The sequence below is a fragment of the Gopherus evgoodei genome, chromosome 14, assembly GCF_007399415.2.
Source record: "Gopherus evgoodei ecotype Sinaloan lineage chromosome 14, rGopEvg1_v1.p, whole genome shotgun sequence".
Lineage (NCBI taxonomy): Eukaryota > Metazoa > Chordata > Testudines > Testudinidae > Gopherus > Gopherus evgoodei.
This window is the reverse complement of record NC_044335.1, coordinates 1,185,659-1,210,292: the sequence shown is the minus strand read 5'-3', so window position 1 is coordinate 1,210,292 and position 24,634 is coordinate 1,185,659. Positions and strand designations below refer to the sequence as shown.

The following is a 24,634-nucleotide window of genomic DNA, read 5'->3' as shown; positions in this document are numbered from 1 at the left end:
ATTCACAGCGACTCTGCCTAGCATTCCATGGTGTACCCAGACAGCCATGCAGGTCCCCGAGTTTTAGGTGTGTTTCTTCTACTCCCTGAGACCATTTGGGGGCAGAGGAGAGAGGTGACACATTCAGAGCATCCACAAACTTGACCTAACAGCACAAAGAAAGTGGCATTAAAATACTAGGAAAGAAAAGTACTGAGAGAATCCAGAGGCAACCCAGGTTAGAGTAACCCCCAAAGCAGAGTCTCTCCTCAGCTGCTGTCCCACTGCAGTGGGAGAACGCAGTAATCAGCACTCAGACATGCACACACCTTGTCTCACCAGTTATGGTATGCGGTTGTATTTTAAAACAATATACAGAACTCTGAGAAAAACAGCAGGAGTCCACATCCCACAGAGAGCAGATGGCACCTCTCTTTCTCCAATCTCACCAGCTTCTTCTCTGTTGATCATGTTCACTCCCTGCCTCAAAGTGGCTGAAGAGAGTGGAATGAGAGTCTTGTGTCTGGATATGAACGTTCCACACATCCCCCAAGACCTGAGCTTGGAGTTGGGACATTCAAGGCAGACACGGCGTTTTTGAAAAGGAAATGCTAAAAGCAGACTTGCAGCTATGGGCAAAGTTAGCTGACTTCCAGTCATTCAAAGCTACTCGAGTCATTTAAGCTCTGACCCTACTTACAGCGCTAAAGGTTCGAGCTGCAAATGCAGCTGCTCCTAGTTCCTGCAAGCAAGTTCCAAGTCCTCTGTCAAAGAAGCAAATCTCTCTTTCCATTGTCTTCTCATTTCTTCCTTAAAGGCTTTCTCCTACTTTTTTCCTTCTCTTTCCTTTCAGAATGATGACAATCACCTAGAGAGAATCATTAAAGCAGAGAGGATATTAGCTCCTGAAATTACAGCTTCTGCGTCAGGGACGGCTGTAGGTATTTTGCCGCCACAGCAATGGCAGGCAGGCTGCCTGCGGCAGCTTGCCTGCAGGAGGTCCCCAGTCCCGTGAATTCGGCGGCAGCCTGCAGGAGGTCCGCCAAAGCCGTGGGACTAGCGGACCCTCCGCAGGCATGCCGCCGAAGGCAGCCTGCCTGCCGCCCTCGCAGCGACCGGCAGAGTGCCCCCCTTAGCTTGCCGCCTCAGGCACGCACTTGGCGTGCTGGTGCCTGGAGCCACCCCTGTTCAGCCTTAAAGGCCACATTTTCAGCTGGCCTCCACTTACCCTCAGATTATTTGCACATAAATGAGCATTTGCACAGGCAGATCTGGAGGTTGAAGCCTAATTCTCCAATTTGCAAATGCAAGTCCCCTTTGCATTTATGTTGTTGTTCCATATTCAAGCAGCTATTCACATAGTTTTGCATTTACAATATTTTAAAGGAAAACAGGGCCCTCCATCTGAGACTCGCCTCAGCCCATCCTTACCCAGAGTATTCCAGCTGGGTGAGGCTTTGCTTCAGTGTGCTGTTGGAACCCAAGGGGTTTTGGAGTCTGGATTAATGAGGACAAAAGTTTCACTGCTGAGTGGGAGTCAAGATTATTCCAAAGCACCCTGGACTCCCTCCCCACTTGTTCTCTCTCCTCTAGGCTTGTCCTCTGTCTGACCCCACTTTGGCTGTAGTGTAACACAAAGAGGATAGACACATTCTCACACAGAGGAAAGCAAACTGTATTCAGGATACTCATTCTCCCACCCCTCTCCAGGAGGCACTTCTTCCTGCACAGCCCCAGGAGACACCATCTCTGGAGAGACACGATGAGGGACAGGGGGCTGGCTAAGCAGGTTCTCTCTGAAGTTGCTCTTGGTCTGCAAGTTGATTCCAAGTGCAGCATGTTTATTATTTTCTCAAATCTCATCAGCAAGCAGCTCTCCTTGCATCCTCCTCTTGCCTCAACCAACTAGAGACTAATTCCTGGGGGGCCTCATGTCATTTGGCTGGGACTCCCCCTCAGAGGGGGTCAGTTGAGAGCTCTCCCTCACAAATTGCAGCCTTGAACTCCCATCTTCACTCCCAGGCCAGTTGACCCTGTAAAACCCTTCTGGCTCCACAGAGACTCACCAGAGCAAAGGCAAGGCTGAGCAGCCCTTTCCCCACGTTGAGAGCCAACAGCCCCAGGACCGTAGCAAGGACAGGAACCGGTTTCCCCCAGCAGCAGGTCGAATTAGGGTTCACGCTGCTCCCTTGCTCTGAACCCAGCAGCAGAATCCCCCTGGGTAATGTGGCCGACTGGAGCGTTGAGCACTCTGAGAAGACAAAAGGCCAGGTACAGGCAGTGCTAGCTCTACTCCAGGGCTGAGGTCAGACCAAAAGAAAGTGACCTCTCCCAGCCCCTACTACTGTCAGCTAGACTTCATGCTGGAGGAGAAAGGGGTTCAAAAAACTGGGATCTATATGGGGCTTCCATACTCAGGTTACCAACTGCCACAACTGGTATCTGCAGCCCCAACTCTGACTACCGCGAGGGGATCTGGTGGGTTGTTGTTCATGAGAAATTAAAAATTAAATATATCGTCACCAAATTTACCCTCCTTTTCCTTGGGCGTGATTTCAGGCTGACCGACTGTCTCCAAGCTGTACCAGTTAGTGGGTCAGACCAGTTACTGGGACAGTAACTGATTTAAACAGAGTTACTCTGGATTTACACAAGTGTGACTCAGGTCAGACTCTGGCCCAGAGCATTTGAGAGCAGACAAGTAGAGAAAACCTCCCTACTCAATTAACTGGCCAACAGGAGGGCGGGTGAGAGAATGGCGGTGGGTGGGGGGTGAAGCATGTCAGGAGGTCCTCACGATCAGCCTGCACAGGACACAAATGCACCAGGTACGAGGAGCAGATGAGATACCAAGCCCAGAAATGGCTGAAGTATGAAAGCTGCAGCTTGGCCGGGCAATAGTTCTTATTCCCCCGAACTCTGAGGAGCAAGGTATGCAGGGGAAATTGGTTGGAACTGGACATTATTTCTCTACCTCTGAACCAGTATGTGGCTCTTCACATGAAACCTAGAAAGACAAGATCCCTGCCTCAGAATGCTTCCAGTCAGGCTCAGTGAGAGAGGCAGCAATTCGGGGTGGGAGGCTGCTGAGGAAATCTGTGTGGGAAGGCTCCTTGCAAGAAGCAGGTTTTAAGTACAGGTTTGCTCCACTCTTCCCGGCTGTGGCTCAATTCTGATGCCAGCACTGAGTGATCCACCTTCTTCTATTGCATTTCCAGTATTCCACACCTTGCAGCTTTATGGCTTTCATCCCAAACAGCCAGTTGTTTTCAGTCTAACATGGATTAATAACAACAATGCAGGATAAACACCACTGAGTTAATTGCTCCATCTAGGTGGCTGGTGCCCTGGGAGGTGAGAACTGCAGCAAATAACAACTCACTCTGGACACACCCAGCTATTGATCTGAAATATCAAACTACCCCAGCAATAGCACACAGTGATCAGGTTTCAATGTACTGAGACTTCACAGCCCGAAGCCACACTGCTGAGGCATGATGTTAGATCTCAGAGCTAAGCATGAGCAGGCCAGGTCAATGCTTAGACGTGAGACCTCCAAGAAAAACCCAGGTACTGCAGGCAGTGGCACTGGTGATCCTCTAGCTTCTGAGAAAGTTCAGAACCCATGCTCCATCCCTAGAGGTCCCTGGACCCTTTTCTCAAGAGCGGGAGTGTTTGCCTTGGTTTCTTGGCCAGATTCCAATGCAGGAAATCACAGTCTGGCTCCCTAAATCCCTGCCTGGATTTTCAGATGAATCAAATATTCGTTGTGCAGTGTCACTGGTGACTAGACAGTTGTACAGATTTCTAACCCAGACATGGCTGCATGTAGCTCCTGGGGGAAGTGACATCTGTCTAAGTTCCTATACAGGCCTAAACTGTCCGTCAGGTACATTGTATGACAAATGGTAGAGGAATTCAGGGACTGATGGTAATAATTAGGCAATCATTTCCATAACCTGGAACCCAATTTCTCTTCCCTGTCCCAGGGCACTTTCACAAGTTAGCAATGCAGCAAACAAAGACAATGGGCTAAATACAGCCCTGAGCATATGTGACTCACTGATTTCAATGACGTGGCGCACACTTACACCAAGCAGGGCTGCATTTGGCCGCTTGGTGGACAGTCCCAAAAAGGAGTCCAAAGGCCCTTCTCTGGGATGGCACAGTCCTGCAGCACTAGGAGACAGTCACAGGCTTCTTGTGTTTGGCAACAACTCGCCATCTCTAGCCTGCATCTTTTTTCCACTTTTGTTGGGGACGCACTTGGCATAACCCAGGTAATTCGGGAGAATGGAAGGCCATGAGAGCCGATGAAGCTCTCTTGTTCTGAGCCATAGTGCACCAGCTCCTCCATTTTGAGTTTTACTCCTCCATGTTTGACCTCAGGTTGCCCTTGTTGGGAGGGGCTACTCCTACTCCCTCTGTTGCTGGGCAGATTTAACCTTTGGGTGGGAAACTGAACTGTTACTAGGCAGATTTGGCCTTGGGTGGGACTGTGTGAGTGACAGATCATGTTATAATGGGTATCAGTTTTGGTTCCAGTATAAATAGTTAGGTAAGCTGTTTGTTTGGCGCGCTTGATCTGAGTCCTGTGTGGCTCCAGGCGTCTTATTTGAGCTCAAATAAAGTTGGTTACTTCTCCACCCTGGTGTGTTGAATTGGTTGCGAAGCACACCGGGCAACGGACCCAACCGTTGCCACCCTCGGGCGCTCTGTGCCAGCAACAGTTTTTGGCGCCCAACGTGGGGCTCGAGGCAAAATTGTGCCTTGCCCGGACTCCTCTGACGGCCGGCAGATGGCAGTCGCAGCCGATGCCCAGCGCGGACCGGTGAGTTTACCGGGGGCCTCGAAGGAGACGCGTCAGACCGACCTCGGAGGACACAACGGTGCAACGCGATCGTACAGTGGAGAAGAAAGAGGGAGTTAGGGTAGATCGGTTCCCCTATGGAAGGTAGATGTCAGTAGAGAACCGGTCCCTCCAGATCGCGGGGTTGTACAACGGTCTTGGTCTGGTCCCCGTTGGACAAGGTAAGACCAGTCTGGTTTATTCCTGATTCTTTTACCTTCTGGTGTCTTAGGCTATCTGGAGTGGTTGCCCGAGGCTGGGGATGCCCAGTTGTTGTAATTCCCATTGGACAGTAGAGCATCATACAATGGGTCAAGGGCATGCTATGGGGCGGCAGGTACAGTGTACGCCGCTAGAATGCATTCTAAAGTATTGGAAGGTTTTTGGGTCAGATCCACTGAGGAAACAGCAACTAAAAAGGTACTGTACAGTTGACTGGCCTCAATATCAGCTAGAGAATCAGGAAAGGTGGACACCAGAAGGATCACTTAAGTATAACACGATCCTTCAGTTGCTTTTGTTTTGTCAGAAAACTGGTAAATGGATGGAACATATGTATGTACAGCTCTTTATGTCGCTAAGAAGCAGGTCGGATATATTGTGTGTTTGTAATTTGTTGCATGATTGTGATTTGCATCCAACTGGATCATTGGCTGAGGTTTCCGCAGTTACTGAAACCCCTCTCAAAACTGTAATGTCAGAACCGGTGTCCCCTTCGGCTACTGCACCCCCACCATCTTATGAGTTGATGCGTGATAGGAATATGTCTGTTACTGAAGCTGCAGGCTTTATCCCCTTATTACTGAGACTGTGATTGCCCATCAGGGAGCTGAGGGGCAACGAGCCACTACCATGCAAGTCTACACCCATGTACCCTTTAACCCTGTGGATTTGGCTGCATTTAAAGCGCAAGCTGGGGAGTTTTCTACAAACTCCAGTCATTTTATTTCGGTCTTTGAAGGATGTTTGGCTAGCCATAAGCTGGATTGGGATGACTGTAATATCTTACTGAGAACTTTATCGGAGGTTGAACGCAATCAGGTGGTGTCAAAGGCTAGGGAGGAAGCAAAGCATAGGCATGAGAGGGATCCACAACATGTCCCCAATCCTGAGGAAGCGGTCCCTAGGGGAGACCCTCATTGGAACCCTAACAATCCCCCGGATTATACCCGTTTAACTGTCTATAAGGAATTACTCCTATATGGCCTCAGACATTCTGCAGTTAGGCATAACAATTGGGCCAAGCCTTATGAGGTAATACAGGAACCAAAAGAGAGCCTTTCTACAGCGTATTCGGGATACCATCAGGCAAAATACTAGTGCAAATCCTGATGACCAGGCTACCAAGGCAATAATAAAAGGCATTTTCACCAGCCGTGCAGCCCCTGACATTAAAAGGAAGCTGCAGAAAAAGGAGGACCTAATGGCTATGTCTATGGCTCAAATCTTGGAAATTGCCAATAGAGCATATACTCTAAGGGATGAAGAGAAGGAGAAAAGGCAGGCCAAATTGATGGTTGCAGCAGTGCAGGCAAATACTGAGAAAAGGCCACAAGGAGGGAGAAGGGGTCAAGGCATGAGGAGCCGTGGGCGAGGGAGTCCAGGCCTACAGGAGAGGCGCTTAGGCCAAAACCAGTGTGCTTTATGTCGCAAGGAGGGACACTGGAAGAGCGAGTGTCCCACCAGGGGACCCATCCCCTTGATGGGAATGGAGGATAAGGACTAGGGGTGTCAGGGGAGACGGACTATCCCACCCCCGGAACCCCGAGTAAAAATGCGGGTGGGAAAGCTGGAGATGGACTTCTTGGTAGACTCAGGAGCAGCAAGGACAGCTGTTAACCAACCCCTCAAGCTGCCTGTTGAAAATTCCTTATCTGTAATAGGCGCCACAGGGAAGGGAACCAAGTGCTCGGTGTATGCCCCTGCTGAATGTGCCTTGGGAGACAGAAATATTTCTCATCGATTGGTCTACCTCCCTGATTGTCCAACCCCTTTACTGGGACGAGATTGGCTTTGCCGGTTGGGAGCCACCATGCACTTCACCCCAGATGAAATAACTCTCACCCTGCCTCCTGAGAATGCCTGGATGATGGCCCTTAAGTTTGAACCTCCAGCTATGCAAGCCCCTGAGTGGAAGCAATGGATAGATCAAGTATACCCACTGGTATGGGCAGTGGGGATCCCAGGGAAAGCTACCCATGTGACTCCTATTACTGTCCAACTCCTACCTGGAAAAAGCCCCGTGTGAATTCGGCAGTACCCGATCAATAGGGAAGCAAAAAGGGGGCTACAGGACATTATAGATAAGTTCTTAAAGTATGGTATACTTAGAGAATGCCAGTCAACCTGGAACACTCCCATTCTGCCAGTAAAGAAGCCCAATGGTACATACCGGTTGGTACAAGATTTGAGAGCGGTCAATGAGCGTGTTAGGACACTGCACCCTCTTGTTCCAAACCCCTATACCTTGTTAGCTTCCATAGGGACACAATATACCCATTTCTCAGTCCTTGATTTAAAAGATGCCTTTTCACCATTCCTGTTGACACATCTTCCCAAGAAATCTTTTCGTTTGAATGGGAGGGTAGTAAAAGAGTAAAGAAGCAGCTTTGCTGGACAGTTTTGCCACAAGGGTTTAAAAATTCACCCACCCTTTTTGGCCAAGCCCTTGCTAATGATCTAAAGGAGTGGAGTAACAAAGAAGAAGTCCTCCTTCTGCAATATGTCGATGATCTGTTAGTTGCTGCCATAGGAGTAGCCCAGTGTCTTAAAGCTACTGTGAGCCTTCTAAATTTTGTTGGACTCCGAGGATACCGGGTAGCTCAGAATAAAGCTCAAATAGCACTTCCAGAGGTTCGATACTTAGGTTTCCATATAAGACAAGGGGAAAGGCAGCTCTCAAATGAAAGGAAAGAAGTCATCTGTCAGATTCGTCCACCGACTAACCGCAAACAGCTTAGAGCATTCCTTGGTATGGCAGGTTTTTGTAGGATATGGATCCCAGAATTCAGACTGTGGACTAAGCCACTATATGAAGGTCTTAAGGGCACAGAGCAAGATCCATTTCACTGGTCTACAGAGAAGGACAAGGCATTCAAGGTCTTAAAGAGAAAATTAATGGAGGCTCCGGCCTTGGGTCTACCGGACCTCTTAAAGCCTTTTCAGCTTTATATACATGAAAGAAAAGGAGTGGCTTTAGGAGTATTGACCCAACTATTTGGCACCTGGAAGCGTCCTGTGGCTTATTTCTCTAAGCAGCTTGACCAGGTAGCAAAAGGATGGCCAGCATGTCTACGAGCAGTAGCAGCAACAGCCATAGTGCTTGAAGAGGCTGAGAAGTTAACTCTAGGGGGAATGGTGCAGGTATATACTCCTCATATGGTGCAGGCCATTTTCGATACCAAAGGAGGAAAGACGGTTACTCACCTTTGTAACTGTTGTTCTTCGAGATGTGTTGCTCATATCCATTCCAGTTAGGTGTACGCGCCGCGCGTGCACATTCGTCGGAAAACTTTTACCCTAGCAACTCAGTGGGCCGGCAGGTCGCCCCCTAGAGTGGCGCCACCATGGCGCTCCATATATACTCCTGCCGGCCCACCCGCTCCTCAGTTCCTTCTTGCCGGCTACTCCGACAGTGGGGAAGGAGGGCGGGTGCGGAATGGATATGAGCAACACATCTCGAAGAACAACAGTTACAAAGGTGAGTAACCGTCTTTTCTTCTTCGAGTGATTGCTCATATCCATTCCAGTTAGGTGAATCCCAAGCCTTACAAAGGCGGTGGGGTCGGAGTGAAATGTGGCAGAATAAAACTGCCGAGCCAGAGGCTACAGCCTCTCTTGACTGCTGAACCAGGGCATACTGCGAAGCAAAGGGAAGGACCGAGGACCAATGGAGCTTCGCGACAGGTCTCGTGGGTAGAAACACGAGCCAGCAAGGCGGCAGATGAAGCCTGAGCCCTGGTAGAATGCACGTTGATGTGGCTTGGGGAACTATGAGCCAAATCATAACAAGTGGGGATGTCCGCCATCACCCAAGATGAGATCCTCTGAGAGGAAAACAAGCAAGCCCTCCCTTTGGCCCGCTACCGGGGCAGAGCTGGGGCGCCTTAGGCAATGATTCTGTCAGCACAATATAATGCGAGCACTCCACAGATGTCCAAGGAGTGCAACGGTTATGCCCATTGCGTTGAGCTGTGGGTAACATGAAAGGCCAAAACACTTTAGGGAGGAAAGCCGGGTGCGGTCATAACTGCACCTTGTCTTTGTGGAACCTTCGTAAGAGCTCTGATCTCAGAGACCCGTCTGGCCAAGACTAGGTTGAGGTCCCAGGGCGGGGCTGGGCGGCGCACCCGAGGGTGCAAGCGCTCCAAGCCCTTGAGGGACCTCGAACCCATAGAGCGTGGGACACTGAACGTCCATCTTAGCCTGCTGGAAGGTAGGGATGGCTGCTGAGAGTATCCTCAGCGATGATACCGCCAGATCCTGCCGCTGAAGGCCAGAGGCAGGCCAAATAGAGGGGATCGAGACCTCAGCAGGAGCAAGATCGAGCGTACTGCAGCTGTAAAGGAAACGCTTCCACCTGGCTCGGTACGTTGACCAGGTGGAAGGCTGCCTGTCACCCCGACTCAGGTACGCAGGAGCCACCGTGAGGCGAAGAGGCTGCAGGTCCGAGTGACGAAGCCTGTCATTGCCCTGAGTGATGAGGTCTGGGCTGACAGGCCGAGCAACGTGGTATGTCAGTGCTGCCTGGACCACTCTGGAGTGATCATGATGATGCACGCTCTGCCCCTGCGGAGTTTGAGCAGGACGTAACGAACCAGTGGGAACAGTGGGAAGGCATAATGCAGTTGGCCGTTCCACGGCATCAGGAATGCGTCCAAGATCGATTCCGAGGAGAGACCTTGGAAGGAGCAGAACACCTGGCATTTCCTGCTTTCGCGGTGAGCGAACAGGTCTGTGTGAGGAACCATCTCCACTTCCGGAAAGCGGGACGCCTCACATGGGGCAGAGTGATCACTCGTAAGACAGGAAAAACCTGCTGAGTCAAAGAGTTAAGACGTTCCGAACGCCTGGGAGAAAGGACGTCGCCAGCTCCATCGAGTGGGCCATGCAAAAGACCCGGAAATGGATGGCCTCCTGACAAAAAAGGGGGAAGGACTATGTCCCCCCTGAATACTTATGAAGCACCTGGCCATTGTGTTGGCTGTAAACACCGAGATACAACGGCCTCGCAGCTGCCGCTGGAACCCCTGGCATGCCAGGCGGACTACTCTCATTTTTGGGGCATTAATGAGGAATGCCAGCTCCCTAGAAGACCGAAGGCCTTAAGCTCGGAGGTGACCATGAGCACTCGAGCAGAGAGATGATGCGTCCGCCGTCAGGGGCAGTGAGGGCTGGGGCGGATGAAACCGCATCCCTGTCCACACCAAGGAGGGAGTTAGCCACCACTCTAGGGAGCCTAAGGCGTTCGAGGGAACGGTGACTACCATGACCACTGGCTCCCTGTCCAAGCGGTACGCCGAGGTGGGCCGGACTTGGAGAGGACGGAGGCGGAGCTTGGCGTGTTTGGTTACAAACTTGCAGGCAACCATGGACCCAGGAGACTGAGACAAGAACGAGCTGAGGTCGTTGGGAAAGCCTTCAGACCTCAGATGATTGTTGCCATCGCCTAAAACCGCAGTTGTGATAAGCAGGCTCCGGCTAGGTAGGGGACCAAGATCGCCCCTAGGAAGCCCAACCTCTGCGTGGGAACCAGAGTGGATTGCTCTATAGTAATCATCAGGCCTTGAGCTGTGAATAAGACCGTGACGATGCCCACGGGCTGAGTGGTTTGTGTCTCAGAGTCTCCTCGGATAAGCGAATCGTCCCAATACGGAAAAACGCATATCCGACATAGCTACGGTAGGCGGCGACTATGGCCGTAAACCGGGAGTATTCACCGCTGGCTATAAAGCGGAGGCATCTCCCGTGCAGAGGGAAGATGGCATTGCGAAAGTACGCGTCCTTCCTATCCAGGGCGGCATAGTAGCCCCCAGGAGGCAAGGATGGAATAATGGTTCCCAGGGATACCATGCAGAACTTCAACCTTATCCCAAACCGGTTGAGTCCATGCAGGACCAGGGAGGTCTGAGACCTGTGTTCGAGTGGGGGACTAGGGCATAACGGGAGTAAAACCCCTAGCCCCTTTCGTCCGCTGAAGGGGGACAGGGCTGGAGCAATTTAAAGGTGGTACCTATGCTCCATCGTGCGCAGGACCCAGCGATCTGAAAGTAACTGGGGCCATGCCAGGAGAAAGCGGGATCAGGATCCCGTCCTGCGACTGGTACACCGCCCTCCGGCGAACCTTGGAAGGTCCGTCTTTTGTCCCAGTGGTAATTGCGAGGGACCTTGACTTTGGCTTTTTAGGGGACCTGACTTTTGTCTGCGACCACCTTGGCCTTGCCGTTCTCCAGAGTTCTGCCTCTGGCTAGGCACAGAGTATGGCGGCTGGGGCCATAAAGGCCTGCGTTTGGTCGCTGGCGTATACATGCTGAGACGCATTAGGACCCTATTGTCCAGCAGGCTTCGCAGTCTGGGGCTGTCTCTGCCGCGAAGATGCCTTTACCAACAAAGGGTAAATTCTTTCCCCCGTCCTCCAAGACGGCAGCGAACTCCAGGTGGGAGGTTCGAGGGAGAAACTCCTCCACCCAGGTGCTATAATTATCGCAGCTAAGCAAGGCTTGTTGCTTTGCTACCCAGAGGTGCAGGGCCCCTGCAGAGTACACCTTGCATTCGCCAAGGCTCTTTCTGCTTCGGGGCTGGCGCCCGCTGGCCATCATATCAGGATCGTGGTCCTGAGCATAAAATCTGCGCATATGAGATGACACGGATGCGTGTCCGGACGGCCATGGAGGTACAAAAGAAGGCACGGGCCGAGTCTCTGACTCACTCGGACCTTGCCCAACTCGGCACCGGGGACCGGCATCGGGAGGCGTATCGGTACCTGGAACGAGATCCAGACCCGCAACCAGAACGGTGTCGGGAGGTCGACCGAGATCTCGAGGCTCGGAGAAGAGCTACAGGAGTCAAGGTACCTGCCCCGGTGCCAGATGTCGGAACGGTGCCGATAGCGGGTCGGCGAACGGGATACCGACCGGTGCAGCGAGTGTGACCAGTACCGAGGAAAACAGCACCGGGACTGCCAGTGGTGTCCGGCGTGCCGACAGGACTTGGAGTGTCTGCGGGACCGTGATCATGAACGGTGCCGCTCTGCTGTACTGACAGGGGACAGTCCCTTGAAGAGACTGTATTACCCGTACCGGCGGTGCCCGGGTCAGGCAGCACTGACTCTGTCATGGCACTGAGAGCCCTCGCCGTTGGTAACATCTCCGGCGTGCAGGGAACAGCAGGCTCAACCACAGAGCGTACTGGGGAGCTGTCAGGCACCGGATTCGACGGCCCTCGTGGGGCCGGGATCCACGGTACCGAGGTCATCAGAGCTTCGGTAGGTGCCGGTGCCGGGCGAACCGAGCTAGATAAGCTGTCTGGCTGCGGTGCCATCAGCACTGAAGCAGCGGGAGTAATACGCTCAACCACGGCGCGTGCCGGGGAGCCATCGGGCACCGGATTCGATAGCCCTTGTGGGACTGGAATCGACGGTGCCGATGTTGTCGGTGCCTCAGAGGCTTCGGTTGGCATGGAAGCAGCCGGAGCAGGAGCTCAACCACGGCGCGTGCCGGGGAGCCGTCAGGCACCGGATTCTACGGCCCTTGCGGGACCGGGATCGACGGTGCCGACGTCATCGGTGCCGCAGCAGGTGTCGGTGCCGGGCGATCCGACTTAGACCAGCCCTCTGGCCGCGGTGCCGTTGGCACGGAAGCAGCCGGAGCATTAGCTCGACCACGGCGCGTGCCGGGGAGCCGTCAGGCACCGGATACTACGGCCCTTGTGGGACCGGGATCGACGGTGCCGACGCCATCGGTGCCGCAGCAGGTGTCGGTGCCGGGCGATCCGACGTAGACGAGCTCTCTGGCTGCGGTGCCGTTGGCACGGAAGCAGCAGGAGCAATACGCTCAACCACGGCGCGTGCCGGGGAGCCGTCAGGCACCGGATTCTACGGCCCTTGTGGGACCGGGATCGACGGTGCCGACGCCATCGGTGCCGCAGCAGGTGTCGGTGCCGGGCGATCCGACGTAGACGAGCTCTCTGGCTGCGGTGCCGTTGGCACGGAAGCAGCAGGAGCAATACGCTCAACCACGGCGCGTGCCGGGGAGCCGTCAGGCACCGGATTCTACGGCCCTTGTGGGACCGGGATCGACGGTGCCGACGACATCGGTGCCGCAGCAGGTGTCGGTGCCGGGCGATCCGACGTAGACGAGCCCTCTGGCTGCGGTGCCGCTGGCACGGAAGCAGCAGGAGCAATACGCTCAACCACGGCGCGTGCCGGGGAGCCGTCAGGCACCGGATTCTACGGCCCTTGTGGGACCGGGATCAACGGTGACGACGTCATCGGTGCCGTAGCAGGTGTCGGCGCCGGGCGATCCGACTTAGACGAGCTCTCTGGCTGCGGTGCCGCTGGCACAGAAGCAGCAGGAGCAATACGCTCAACCACGGCGCGTGCCGGGGAGCCGTCAGGCACCGGATTCTACGGCCCTCGTGGGACCGGGATCGACGGTGCCGACGTCGTCGGTGCCGGGCGAGCCATCTTAGACGAGCTGTCTAGCTGTGGTGCAGCTGGCACAGAAGCAGCAGGAGCAGTAAGCTCTACCACGGCGCGAGCCGGGGAGCTGCCAGGCACCGGATTCCATGGTCCTGGGGGACTGGAATCGACGGAGCCGAAGTCATCGGTGCCTCTGCAGGTGACGGTGCCGGATAACGCAACTTAGGCGAGCTCTCTGTCTGCGATGCAGGTGGCACGGAAGCAGCGGGAGCAGGGGGCTCAACCACGGCGCGTGCCAGGGAGCCGCCAGGCACCAGCAGGAATCGTAGACTCTCTCGACCTCGGAAGAAGGGAGCGGTGCCGAGTCGACATCGGTGCCGGCGACGGTCGGTGCCGAAAGGCCTTGGTGGTACCGGCGGGGTCCGGTGCCGAGGAGGCGCTTCTGCCCGCCGCTTGAACATCGCTCGGCGCCCAAGGTGGAGGGGTAAGTGAAAGTCCCGCACCTTTTGTTCTCGGCTTAAAAGCCTTGCAAATAGGGCACTTATCTGTCAAGTGTGATTCCCTGAGGCACTTCAAACAGGAGTCATGTAGATCTCTCTTCGGCCGCGGCTTCTGGCAAGCCGGGCCCCTTTTAAAACCCGGTGAGCCATGCATGGCTCCGGCACTGGGCTCATGGAAGGGGCTACTTCCTGAACCCCGCTAACTAAACTAACCATGTTAGCAAAGAAAACACGTATAACCATACAAATATATATATAAAAGTGTTATAACTGCATAATTATATACGAGAAAACGAGTAGCTAGGGAAGTGGAGGTCAGCTAAGCCGCGCTCCACTGTTCCAACGACCGACACGGGCGGTAAGAAGGAACTGAGGAGCGGGTGGGCTGGCAGGAGTATATATGGAGCGCCATGGTGGCGCCACTCTAGGGGGCGACCTGCCGGCCCACTGAGTTGCTAGGGTAAAAGTTTTCCGACGAATGTGCACGCGCGGCGCGTACACCTAACTGGAATGGATATGAGCAATCACTCGAAGAAGAACTCTGGCTTACTCAGGCTAGGGTAGCTCGATACCAAGCCAAGCTCCTGGAAAATCCTGAAGTCACCATACAGACCTGCTCTTCCCTTAACCCAGCCACCCTCCTACCTGGAACAGAAGAACAGGAACATGATTGTCTTGAAACTATAGATGCTCAGTATTCCAGCCATCCCGATCTTAAAGACCAGCCCATCCTGAATGCGGACTGTGAATGGTATACAGATGGAAGTAGCACAGTTGTTAATGGACAAAGGAGGGCAGGATATGCAGTTGTAACCCTTCATGATACCGTGGAGGCAAATTCATTGCCCACTGGAACATCAGCCCAACTTGCAGAGCTGATAGCTCTAATTCGTGCACTTGAGTTGTCATAAGGAAAACGAACTAACATCTTCACTGATTCCAAGTATGCTTTTGGAGTGTTGCATGCACATGCAGGATTGTGGAAACAGAGGGGGATGCTAACAGCTCAGGGCTCCCAAGTTAAATATGGCCCTCAAATTCTCCGACTCTTGGCTGCAGTACAACTTCCCTCAGAGGTGGCTGTAATGCATTGCAAGGTTCATCAAAAGGAAGACCAGGATGTGGCCAAAGGAAATGCTCGAGCAGATAGAGAAGCCAAACGAGCTGCCACCTTAGAGCCAGCGCAAACTATGGAAGTCTCCATGCAAGCCCTCATCCCAGCAGTAAAAGACCTCCCAACCCCTCAGTATATGCAGGAAGAACATAAACTAGCTAATAATCTGGACTTAAAGCAAAAGGATGGATGGTTTTACACCACTGACAACAAGGTGCTCCTTCCAAAGGCCCTCACCCGGCAGATGTTAAAAACCCTGCACCAATCCACTCATGCAGGAAGAGAGGCTCTAGTCCAGTTAGCAGAAAAGTATTTCCTGGCCAACGGACTTCGACCTTTGGCATCCCAAATACAAGCAGATTGTCTGGTGTGCCAGAAAAACAACCCTAGATCTGGACGTCAAGAACAGCCAGCCACCTTGCCACCTACTCCAGGTCTAGGCTTGGTGTAGCAAATAGATTTTACTGAACTGCCCCATACCCAAGGATTCCGGTACCTGCTTGTCTTAGTGGACCGTTTTTCGGGATAGCCAGAGGCATTTCCATGCCGTAACTGTACTGCCAAGACGGTAGCCCTCAAGTTTGTTAAGGAAGTTATTCCTCGCTTTGGATTACCTCTGTGGATGGAATCAGACAATGGACCCCACTTTGTTTCACAAGTTGTTCAGCATGTGGCTACCGCCCTCTGCATCTCCTGGAAACTTCACACCCCATGGCGACCCCAAGCCAGTGGAGTTGTGGAAGGAACAAACCAAACTCTCAAAAGACATCTTTCAAAAATCTGCCAGGAAGCTAGCTTAAAGTGGACTGAGGCATTACCTCTCTCTTTGCTCCGTCTTCGTGCTCTTCCCCGGGGTAGGCTAGGGTTAAGTCCCTTTGAGATTTTGTTTGGGCGACCATGGCCAATGAATGGAATACCGGTGCTGGCAGGAGAGTGGGTAATAGGGGATAAAATGTTATCTCAGTATATGTGCTCGTTGTCTGCTGTTCTTCTCTCTCTTCACAGGTTCACTAAGGATTCACAACCTATCCTGCTAGACGTGCCTGTCCACTCCCTGCAGCCTGGCGATTCGGTCCTCCTTCGCACCTGGAAGGACGAACCCCTGCAGGAACGGTGGAAGGGACCACATACAGTCCTGCTGACATCCCATACGGCAGCTAAGGTTGAGGGACATAAAAATTGGATACACCATTCCCGGCTCAAGGTAGTGAAGAATTCCCCGTCGTTGGATCAGTGGACTGTCCAGCCTGTTGGTAACTTGGACAATACTGACCTTGGACTTAGATTATTGTTTAAACGACACAAAGGTCAGAAAAAGGACAGTGTACCTATCTGAAGGGTGGTAAATAGTACAAATTTTATTGATTGTAACTTTGAATTCTGAGTTTATAGTGTTTTGTTCCCTACTCTTTACCTCAAGGAAACGTTATGGGTTCAAGCCCTCAGTATGGTGTGGTATCATTTTCCCTTGGTAGGGCATCGTTCATGCTTTTGGTTATGGTCCCTCTAATTAGGGCCCAAATGCATGCGGGTTGGGGTTCTAACACTCCTGATTTAGCAACCAACACCTATGAGGCTCTAAAGGTTTCCTTTGCCCGAGAGTTTAATCTATCCAACTGCTGGATATGCTCTCAAATCCCTTACCATGCAGCAGGATTACCTTGGAGGGCAATCCCTAAGAATTGGTCTGATCATTGTCAATGGTGGTTTGCTTCTGGGGGAAACGAGTCTTGTTACACACATAATGTTCCTGGATTAAAACCCAGTTTGCCCAACCTGTTTAATAATTGCTCTCTTGAACAACAGTATGCCTTAAGTAATGATTCTTGGCATCCTTTTGGCAATGCCTCACACTTTCCACAGCCTATCAGGTTGCGTTTGGTTCCATCAGGGCTCCTCTGTTATCAGCAGTCTGTGACAGCAAATCATACTTGGTTTGCTGGTAATAGTACTTGTCAGTATTATGTATCCTCTGTGGCCAATGTTTCTATTCCTCTCTTCAATGCCTCAGGTCAGGACACTGGAGAAGGGTTCCTATATTTCTCTGCTAATAGTTCTCTCATGATTCAGCAGGGATTTAATGGTATAGTGGCTAATGGCCAATCCTTTTATATCTGTGGTAAGTTTGCCTATAAGTGGTTACCACATCATTGGCATGGAAGTTGCTATGAAGGATTCCTTGCTCCTCCCCTTCGTGTTTTAGACCAACCTCCACCTGGTCGTCCTAGACAGTGCAGATCTCTGTGGGCTACCCCAGAGCCGATTAGAGAAGGAGATAGGTTAGGTATGATCCTCCTTCCATCTTATGGGGTAGGACGAATGGCTCAACTCTACCGTAGACTTTCAGTATTCTTAACCCAGTTTGCTAATGAAACCTTAGCCATAGAGAAAAGCCTCAGTTCTGAACTCTACCAACTTAGACTTTTAGCTCTGCAGAATCGACAGGCTCTAGACTATGTCTTGGCCTCTCAAGGTGGAGTTTGTGCCCTTATTGGGGATGAATGTTGTACCTATGTCCCAGATAACTCAGTGGACATTAACAGACACATACTATCTGCTGAACAAGCTTTTAGTCAGTGGAAGGCTCAAGAACAAGCTCCTTCCCTTTTTGAATCCCTCTTCAATTGGTTACCTAACCTTGGTGGGGTAGGTTCAGAATTAATTCGCTTTTTAATAATAGGGGTAGTGTTATGTTTACTTGTTCTGCTGATACTTACCTGTTGCAAGGTTATCATGGGAAAGGTTCTACAACCTCTGTCACACCTATGCTGATGGCTGGCCACCTTCAGCATTCCCCAGACCCAGATTTAAACCAAGTGCTGTCATCATTTTATGAGAAGACTCAAGCAGGAGCTTTTTGAGTATTCTCAAAGGAGGGATTGTTGGGGACGCACTTGGCATAACCCAGGTAATTCGGGAGAATGGAAGGCCATGAGAGCCGATGAAGCTCTCTTGTTCTGAGCCATAGTGCACCAGCTCCTCCATTTTGAGTTTTACTCCTCCATGTTTGACCTCAGGTTGCCCTTGTTGGGAGGGGCTACTCCTACTCCCTCTGTTGCTGGGCAGATTTAACCTTTGGGTGGGAAACTGAACTGTTACTAGGCAGACTTGGCCTTGGGTGGGACTGTGTGAGTGACAGATCATGTTATAATGGGTATCAGTTTTGGTTCCAGTATAAATAGTTAGGTAAGCTGTTTGTTTGGCGCGCTTGATCTGAGTCCTGTGTGGCTCCAGGCGTCTTATTTGAGCTCAAATAAAGTTGGTTACTTCTCCACCCTGGTGTGTTGAATTGGTTGCGAAGCACACCGGGCAACGGACCCAACCGTTGCCACCCTTGGGCGCTCTGTGCCGGCAACACTTTTGTACATGTTAATAATTTTGAACCTTTGTAAAATGCTTTTCTTAGTGTCAATGACTCCATAATTTTAACAAACATTTCTTTATTGAAATGCACACAGAGGTGAATCTAGCAGCACTTCGATTTCACAAACATAGGGAAAGATTGTACCCTGGTCCTGTGTGGTTATGCAGGAGAGCAAGGCCTCACACCCTATGGGTGACTTTTTTGGGTCCAGGTGCAGAGCAGAGGAAGCACCCTCCCAGGACCAGCTCCAGGCCACAGCGCCAAGCGCGTGCTTGGGGCCGCACGCCGCGGGGGGCGCTCTGCCGGTTGCTAGGAGGGCGGCAGGCGGCTCCAGTGGACCTGCCGCAGGCGTTTCTGCGGACAGGCCGCTGGTCCCGTGGCTCTGGCGGACTTCCCGCAGACACGCCTGCGGCAGCACCACCGGACCCGAGGGACCATCGGACCCTCGCAGGAATGCCTGTGGGAGGTCCACCAGAGCCGCGGGACTGGAGAGTGGCAGAGCGCCCCCCGTGGCATGCCGCCGTGCTTGGGGCGGCTAAATTGCTAGAGCCGACCCTGCACCCTCCCCCTGGGAGCAAGTGGGCAGAGTTCTGGCTGGCCTGGCCAGGCATGAGGGGGGAACTAAACTGAAGGCTCAAAAGGTGTCACAGCTCACTTCCCCCACCCAGGTGCAAGAGGGGGAGCAGGAGAGGAATGGTGACTCTCCAAATCACAGGTCCTTCCTGGGCAGGCACAGCTCTATACTGCTCCCCACTCAGGGCTGAGGTTAAAGGCTCAGTCTAGCCCTTGCGAACTGCAATGAACTGAACAACCTACTTTATGCCCCTGTATCTGGGTTATCACTACAAATTTCACTAGTTTCTTTAGCCCATTGCCTTTTGCTGGAGGAGGCCAAAAGCTCTGTGCCACGTCTTTTTTCAAAGCTTTTGTATCCCTGTGACGTTTGGCTGTGATTCTAGCCCTATTAATATTGTGCTGCCAACTCACCTGATACCTGCAGGACAATGTCTGCCTGCTGATTGAAATGCCCAACTCTGGCCCACAGGGAACAGCGGTACGCACCAGAGTCCTCCGGCTGGACCTCAGGAATGACCAGGGATTGCTGCACATCCATCAGGAATTCCCTCTGGGTCCCTGAATACACATGCGTGCTGTTCTCGTGTCTCCGAATCAGCCCCGTTTCATGACTCTTATTGGCTACCTGCAGTGCCCCAACAGAAGCACTATTAGCATGTCAGATGTTGAACGGGGATGAGCAATGGACTATGTTACCAGAGATCTTAGATCCAAATGGGCTGACTTCCATTTTTGTGCAAACATTTGCATGCACAGCTGACTGTGACCATAAAAGTGGGTGACGCCTCATTTGCTTGTATAAATTAGGTAGTGGGTCACCCAGCTAGCAGAGCTGCATGTGCAAATGAATGTTTCTTTCATACGAAACAGGTGCAGCCCAACTGAGACAACGTGCATGGAGGAGCTACCACCTCCTCCAAGGGTCAGAAGGAATAAGACAGAAAGAAGCACTGCCACAGTCCCTCACTGGGTCTATTCTCCTATCTGCCCAACAATTCACGGCTTGTGAAATAATGTAGGGAGGACAAGATCCCAGGGAGACATGCGCTTGGTTTGATGGCCATGAGAAGCTTATATTGAAATTTGCTGTGGCTTGGAATGGCTGTGACTTTCCAGGACGGTTAATATATGGTTACCTTGTACCAGCCAACGGCCCAGTAGTTGTGCATCCTTCCAGCAGCAGTGGGACACGGTAGGATTGCTGTTTCCCCACATTGGACTCTTATGGACCCAGCTGCCACAGCTGTTCTTTGCAGAAGCCATAGGCAACAAAGAGCTAGAAATGAGAGGAGAGAATCAGGGTTATTAGCAGCCTGCTTCCCCAGACATATATACAAGAAAGGCCACCAATAAATCCGCTTCAGAATTCCTTATAGCAACAGGAGCTGCTTCCACCAGGGCTGGAACCCAGGACACTTTGGGAGGATTCCTTGTCAGTTCTGTGCCTGCCCACTCACATGCCTCTTGCACCTACTTGCGCTTGCAGGTTCCAGCACACCTTCTCCATCTCTGCGTGACACACGCCTCATCCCAGAGTCCTTTGGCTGAGCTGTCCGAGGAGTTACAGAAAGGTGACTGTTATTTCTCTGAGTTGCTATGAATTGATATGGAAGAGACTTATGACATTTAAAGCACCTTGGTAACAGCAGAATGAGAACGAGGTCACTCAGTTGCCTTCAAAATGTGTTTTTAAATTTTACAACTATTATAAAAATCACAGTTTGCCTTTGTTTTACATATTGATCTACATGTTCAAACCTGGCTGCCTAAAGGTAGGCCCCTACATCCAAAATTAGCCAATTAATTCTCAGGGGAACTGAGCATCTGCCATTCCCACTGGCTTCAAAACGAGTTGTGGGTGATCAGTGCCTCTGAAAATCAGGCCAATTTTATTTAAGCCCCTAACTTGATTTTTGTTTTGTTTTCTTCCTTTTCTTACCTGTATCAAAATATTTATTAAAATGCTCTCAGCATGGCCAGTGTCCCATGGACACTTATGCACTTCTAGGTGGGCTAAGAGTTTGGGTCTCGTCCCAGCCTAGTCTTCTATGTGGCAGCTAGGAACAGCTGACGTACTTAGGGCTGGTCTACACTTAAAAGTTTTTCTGGCTAACAGAATGTTGGGAATCACGAGGAAAGGGAGATATAATAGGACAGAAAATATCATGTTGCCTCTATATAAATCCCTGGTACACCCACACCATGAATACTCTGTGCAGATGTGGTCGCCCCATCTCAAGAAAGGCATTAGAATTGGAATTAGGGGTATGGAACGGCTTCCGTATAGGAGAGATTAATAAGATTGGGACTTTTCAGCTTGGCCAAGAAATAACTAAGTGGTGATATGATAGAGCTGTGATGAAGTGGGAATGTTCTTAATGTTTTCTCTGAGTGCTGTGTGGGTGCCTCAGTTTCCCCTATCAGAGGGATAGCCGTGTTAGTCTGGATCTGTAAAAGCAGCAAAGAATCCTGTGGCACCTTATAGACTAACAGACGTTTTGGAGCATGAGCTTTCGTGGGTGAATACCCACTTCGTCAGTTTCCCCTATGCATTTCTCAAGTGTCTGGGGTGTGTGATTGTTGCAGAGCCCTAGGGGGCTAGTGTGATGCTGTCTGCACAGAGAATGGCTGACATCCTGTCTCCTGGCAACTGATGGCCTGGGCCTCTCCTTTTCAAAGGTGCCAACTGAAGGTGTTGGAGAACAAAGAGATCAGGTGACCTCTTGGCCTGGGAAAGAGACAAAGGGAGAGGAGGGGCTGCAGAGTTTGCAGTTTGGAGCTGGCTGGGAACATGGAGGGGAGCCCAGACAGGGCTCTGGCCTCCCTGGCCCTCCAAGATGGACCTGAGGGAGTCCTGTTGTCTGTACCTACAAGCCCTGCTTGGGACTGTGTTCCTGTCATCTAAATAAACCTTCTGTGTTACTGGCTGGCTGAGAGTGATGGTGAATCGCAGGAAGCTGGGGGTGCAGGGCCTTGTCTCCCACAAATTCCGTGACAAGAGGTCTATAAAATCATGACTGATGTGGAGAAAGTAAATAAGGAAGTGTTATTTACTCCTCCTCCTAACACAAGAACTAGGGGTCACCAAATGAAATTAATAGGCAGCAGGTTTAAAAGAAAAAAAGGAAGTATGTCTTCACACAATGCACAGTCAACCTGTGGAACTTGTTGCCAGAGGATGTTGTGATGGCCATGACTATAACAGGGTTCAAAAAAGAACTAGATAAATTCATGGAGGACAGGTCCATCAATGGTTATTAGCCAGGATGGGCAGGGATGGTGTCCCTAGCCTCTGTTTGCCAGAAGCTGGGAATGAGCGACAGGGGATGGATCACTTGGTGATTCCCTGTTCTGTTCATTCCCTCTGGGGCACCTGGAACTGGCCACTGTTAGTAGACAGGATACTGGGCTAGATGGACCTTTGGTCTGACCCAGTACAGCCGTTCTTATGACATAGCTATGTCAGTTAGAGGTGTGAAAAAAATCACACCTCTAACTGACATTGTTATGCTAGCAACAGCTCCAGATACAGCTATACCAGCAAAAAAGTCATTTTGCTGATATAGCTTATTTTGTTCAGGGACTAAATACAAACTATACTGGCAATATACTGGCTTATAGCTTTTGCCAATATAAGCTGTATGTCCACTAGGAGGGTTTGCTGATATAGCTAAACTGGTATAGCTATACTACAAACACCGTCTAGTGTAGACAAGCCCTTAGTAAAAAAAATTAACAAAAAGGTTCCAAACTAGTAGGAAAGAGAGCCAGTGTATCCTCTCAAGCCAGAGGTATGGAATTCTATACAGTCCTTCAGATGCTCTGCTTCAATGAATCTGTTTGAGTCACACTATAGGATCATAAGACAGGAGTCTCAGACGCCGGGGAGAATGAACGAGAAAGCAATCGCTTCTCTGACAGCACGTGGATGCTCTTCATAGAAGTGAGTATCTTCCATGGCCCCCATTGCCATAGTCTCTGAGCACGTCTCAACTGTTAAGTCATTTATCCTCACAACATCCCCATGAGGTACGCAAGTACCATTATTCTCATTTCACAGAGACTGCATGACATGCCCAAGGTCACACAGGAAGTCTGTAGCACAGCAAGGAATTGTGTCTTAGGTCTTGTCTACAAAGAGACTTAGAGTATGTCTACACTTTGAGCCAGAGGTGTAAATTCCCAGCTCAAGGAGTCAGGCCTACACTAGCTCAGAGCGAGCTAGCATATGAAAAATAGAGCGTAGCCACAGCGGAACAAGCAGGGAGTGGGGTTAGCTACTCAGAGTATGCACCTAGTGTCTCAGGAGGATCACATTCAGAGCAGCAAGCCCTTCCTGCTGCTCATGCCGCTGCAGCTATGCTCTATTTTTAGCGCGAGAGCTTGATCAGAGCTAGCAGGAGTATGTCTCCTTGAGCTGAGAATCATCCCTCCAGCTCAAAATGTAGATGTACCCAGAGTGAATGGCAGGTCAGGGTGCAAATCTACAGCACACTAGCTTGCCATGCACTAACTGGCCACATAGACCCTGCTATCACGCGCTAAGAGCTCTGTAGGGTAGGGTTTTTGTTACCATAGAGCCTTGAACACATCACAAACATTAATGTTTTTAGTCTCAACCCCACTGGAAGTAGGAAAGTATTATCCTCATTTTCTAGGTGGGAATATTGAGGCTTAGCAAGATTAAGCAACTTGCCTGAGGTCTCAGAGCAAGTCTGTTGTAGAGCCAGGAACAGAACCTAAATCTTCTTAACCACAAAATCATCTTGCATCCTTCTTTAGGTGACATCTGGGGCAGAGGATGTGTCTCCTCACGTATCTGGCATATTATTGGCACTGCCAGGATGCAAATCAAACAATAATAAGAGAGGAGGCTATTAGAGGAGAGGCCCTGACTGAATTTGGTTTTAAGAATAAACTCCATTCCCAAGTTACAGCCATTCAGACAAGTAATAACATTCCCCCTGGAATGTACAAATAAGTCATACAACACACGATCCCATAGGGCAGTGGTTCTCAAACTGTGGGTTGGGACCCCAAAGTGGGTTGCGGCGACCCCGTTTTAATGGGGTCACCAGGGCTGACTTAGACTTGCTGGGACCTGGGGCCAAAGCCCAAGCCCAAATGCCTGGGGCCAAAGCTGAAGCCCAATGGCTTCAGCCCTGGGCAGTGGGGCTCAGGTTACAGGCCCCCCCACCGCCCGGGGCTTCAGCCCTTGGGTTTCGGCTTTGCCCCTCCTCCCCCCGCCTCTGCCTGGGGCGGTGGGGCTCGGGCTTTGCCACCACCACACACTTTCCACCCCCGGGCAGCAGGGTTTGGGTGAGCTCAGTTCCCCCTCCTGGAGTCATGTAGTCATTTTTGTTGTCAGAATGGGGTCATGGTACAATGAAGTTTGAGAAACCCTGCCCTAGGGAATTCTACTTAACATTGGCCTGATCTGCTTCACTGTCAGGCCCTCACCTTGCTGGAACACACAGCCTGTTACAGGGTACACTCCCTGGCATGGAACACAGCCAACAAGAGAAAGGAATACGAAGGTGATGAATAAACGCCTAATGAGGACTCACCCAAGTGCAGGATCTCCATGGTCTGGGCAGCTTACAGTCGCAGGAGT

General features: G+C 51.3%; 1 protein-coding gene across 1 annotated transcript; it reads right to left on the bottom strand.

The window, feature by feature from the left end:
- Window positions 1-345: 345 nt before the first annotated feature.
- LOC115635128 lies at window positions 346-24,634 on the bottom strand. Its single transcript, XM_030533431.1, has 5 exons — window positions 24,588-24,634; window positions 20,157-20,296; window positions 19,432-19,645; window positions 2,046-2,230; window positions 346-847 (listed from the first exon to the last, which is right to left on the bottom strand). Exons 1-5 carry the CDS (start codon window positions 24,604-24,606, stop codon window positions 791-793), a joined length of 615 nt encoding a protein of 204 aa, XP_030389291.1. The 5' UTR covers window positions 24,607-24,634; the 3' UTR covers window positions 346-790.

Bases quoted from the DNA above. Each gene is read 5' to 3' on its own strand.
- LOC115635128 (XM_030533431.1), bottom strand. The intron at 19,646-20,156 runs GTAACCATATAT...GGGGCACTGCAG, and splicing joins GGGCCGTTGGCTGGTACAAG to GTAGCCAATAAGAGTCATGA. The intron at 2,231-19,431 runs GTGAGTTGGCAG...TTGTCTTCTCAG, and splicing joins CATTGTCCTGCAGGTATCAG to AGTGCTCAACGCTCCAGTCG.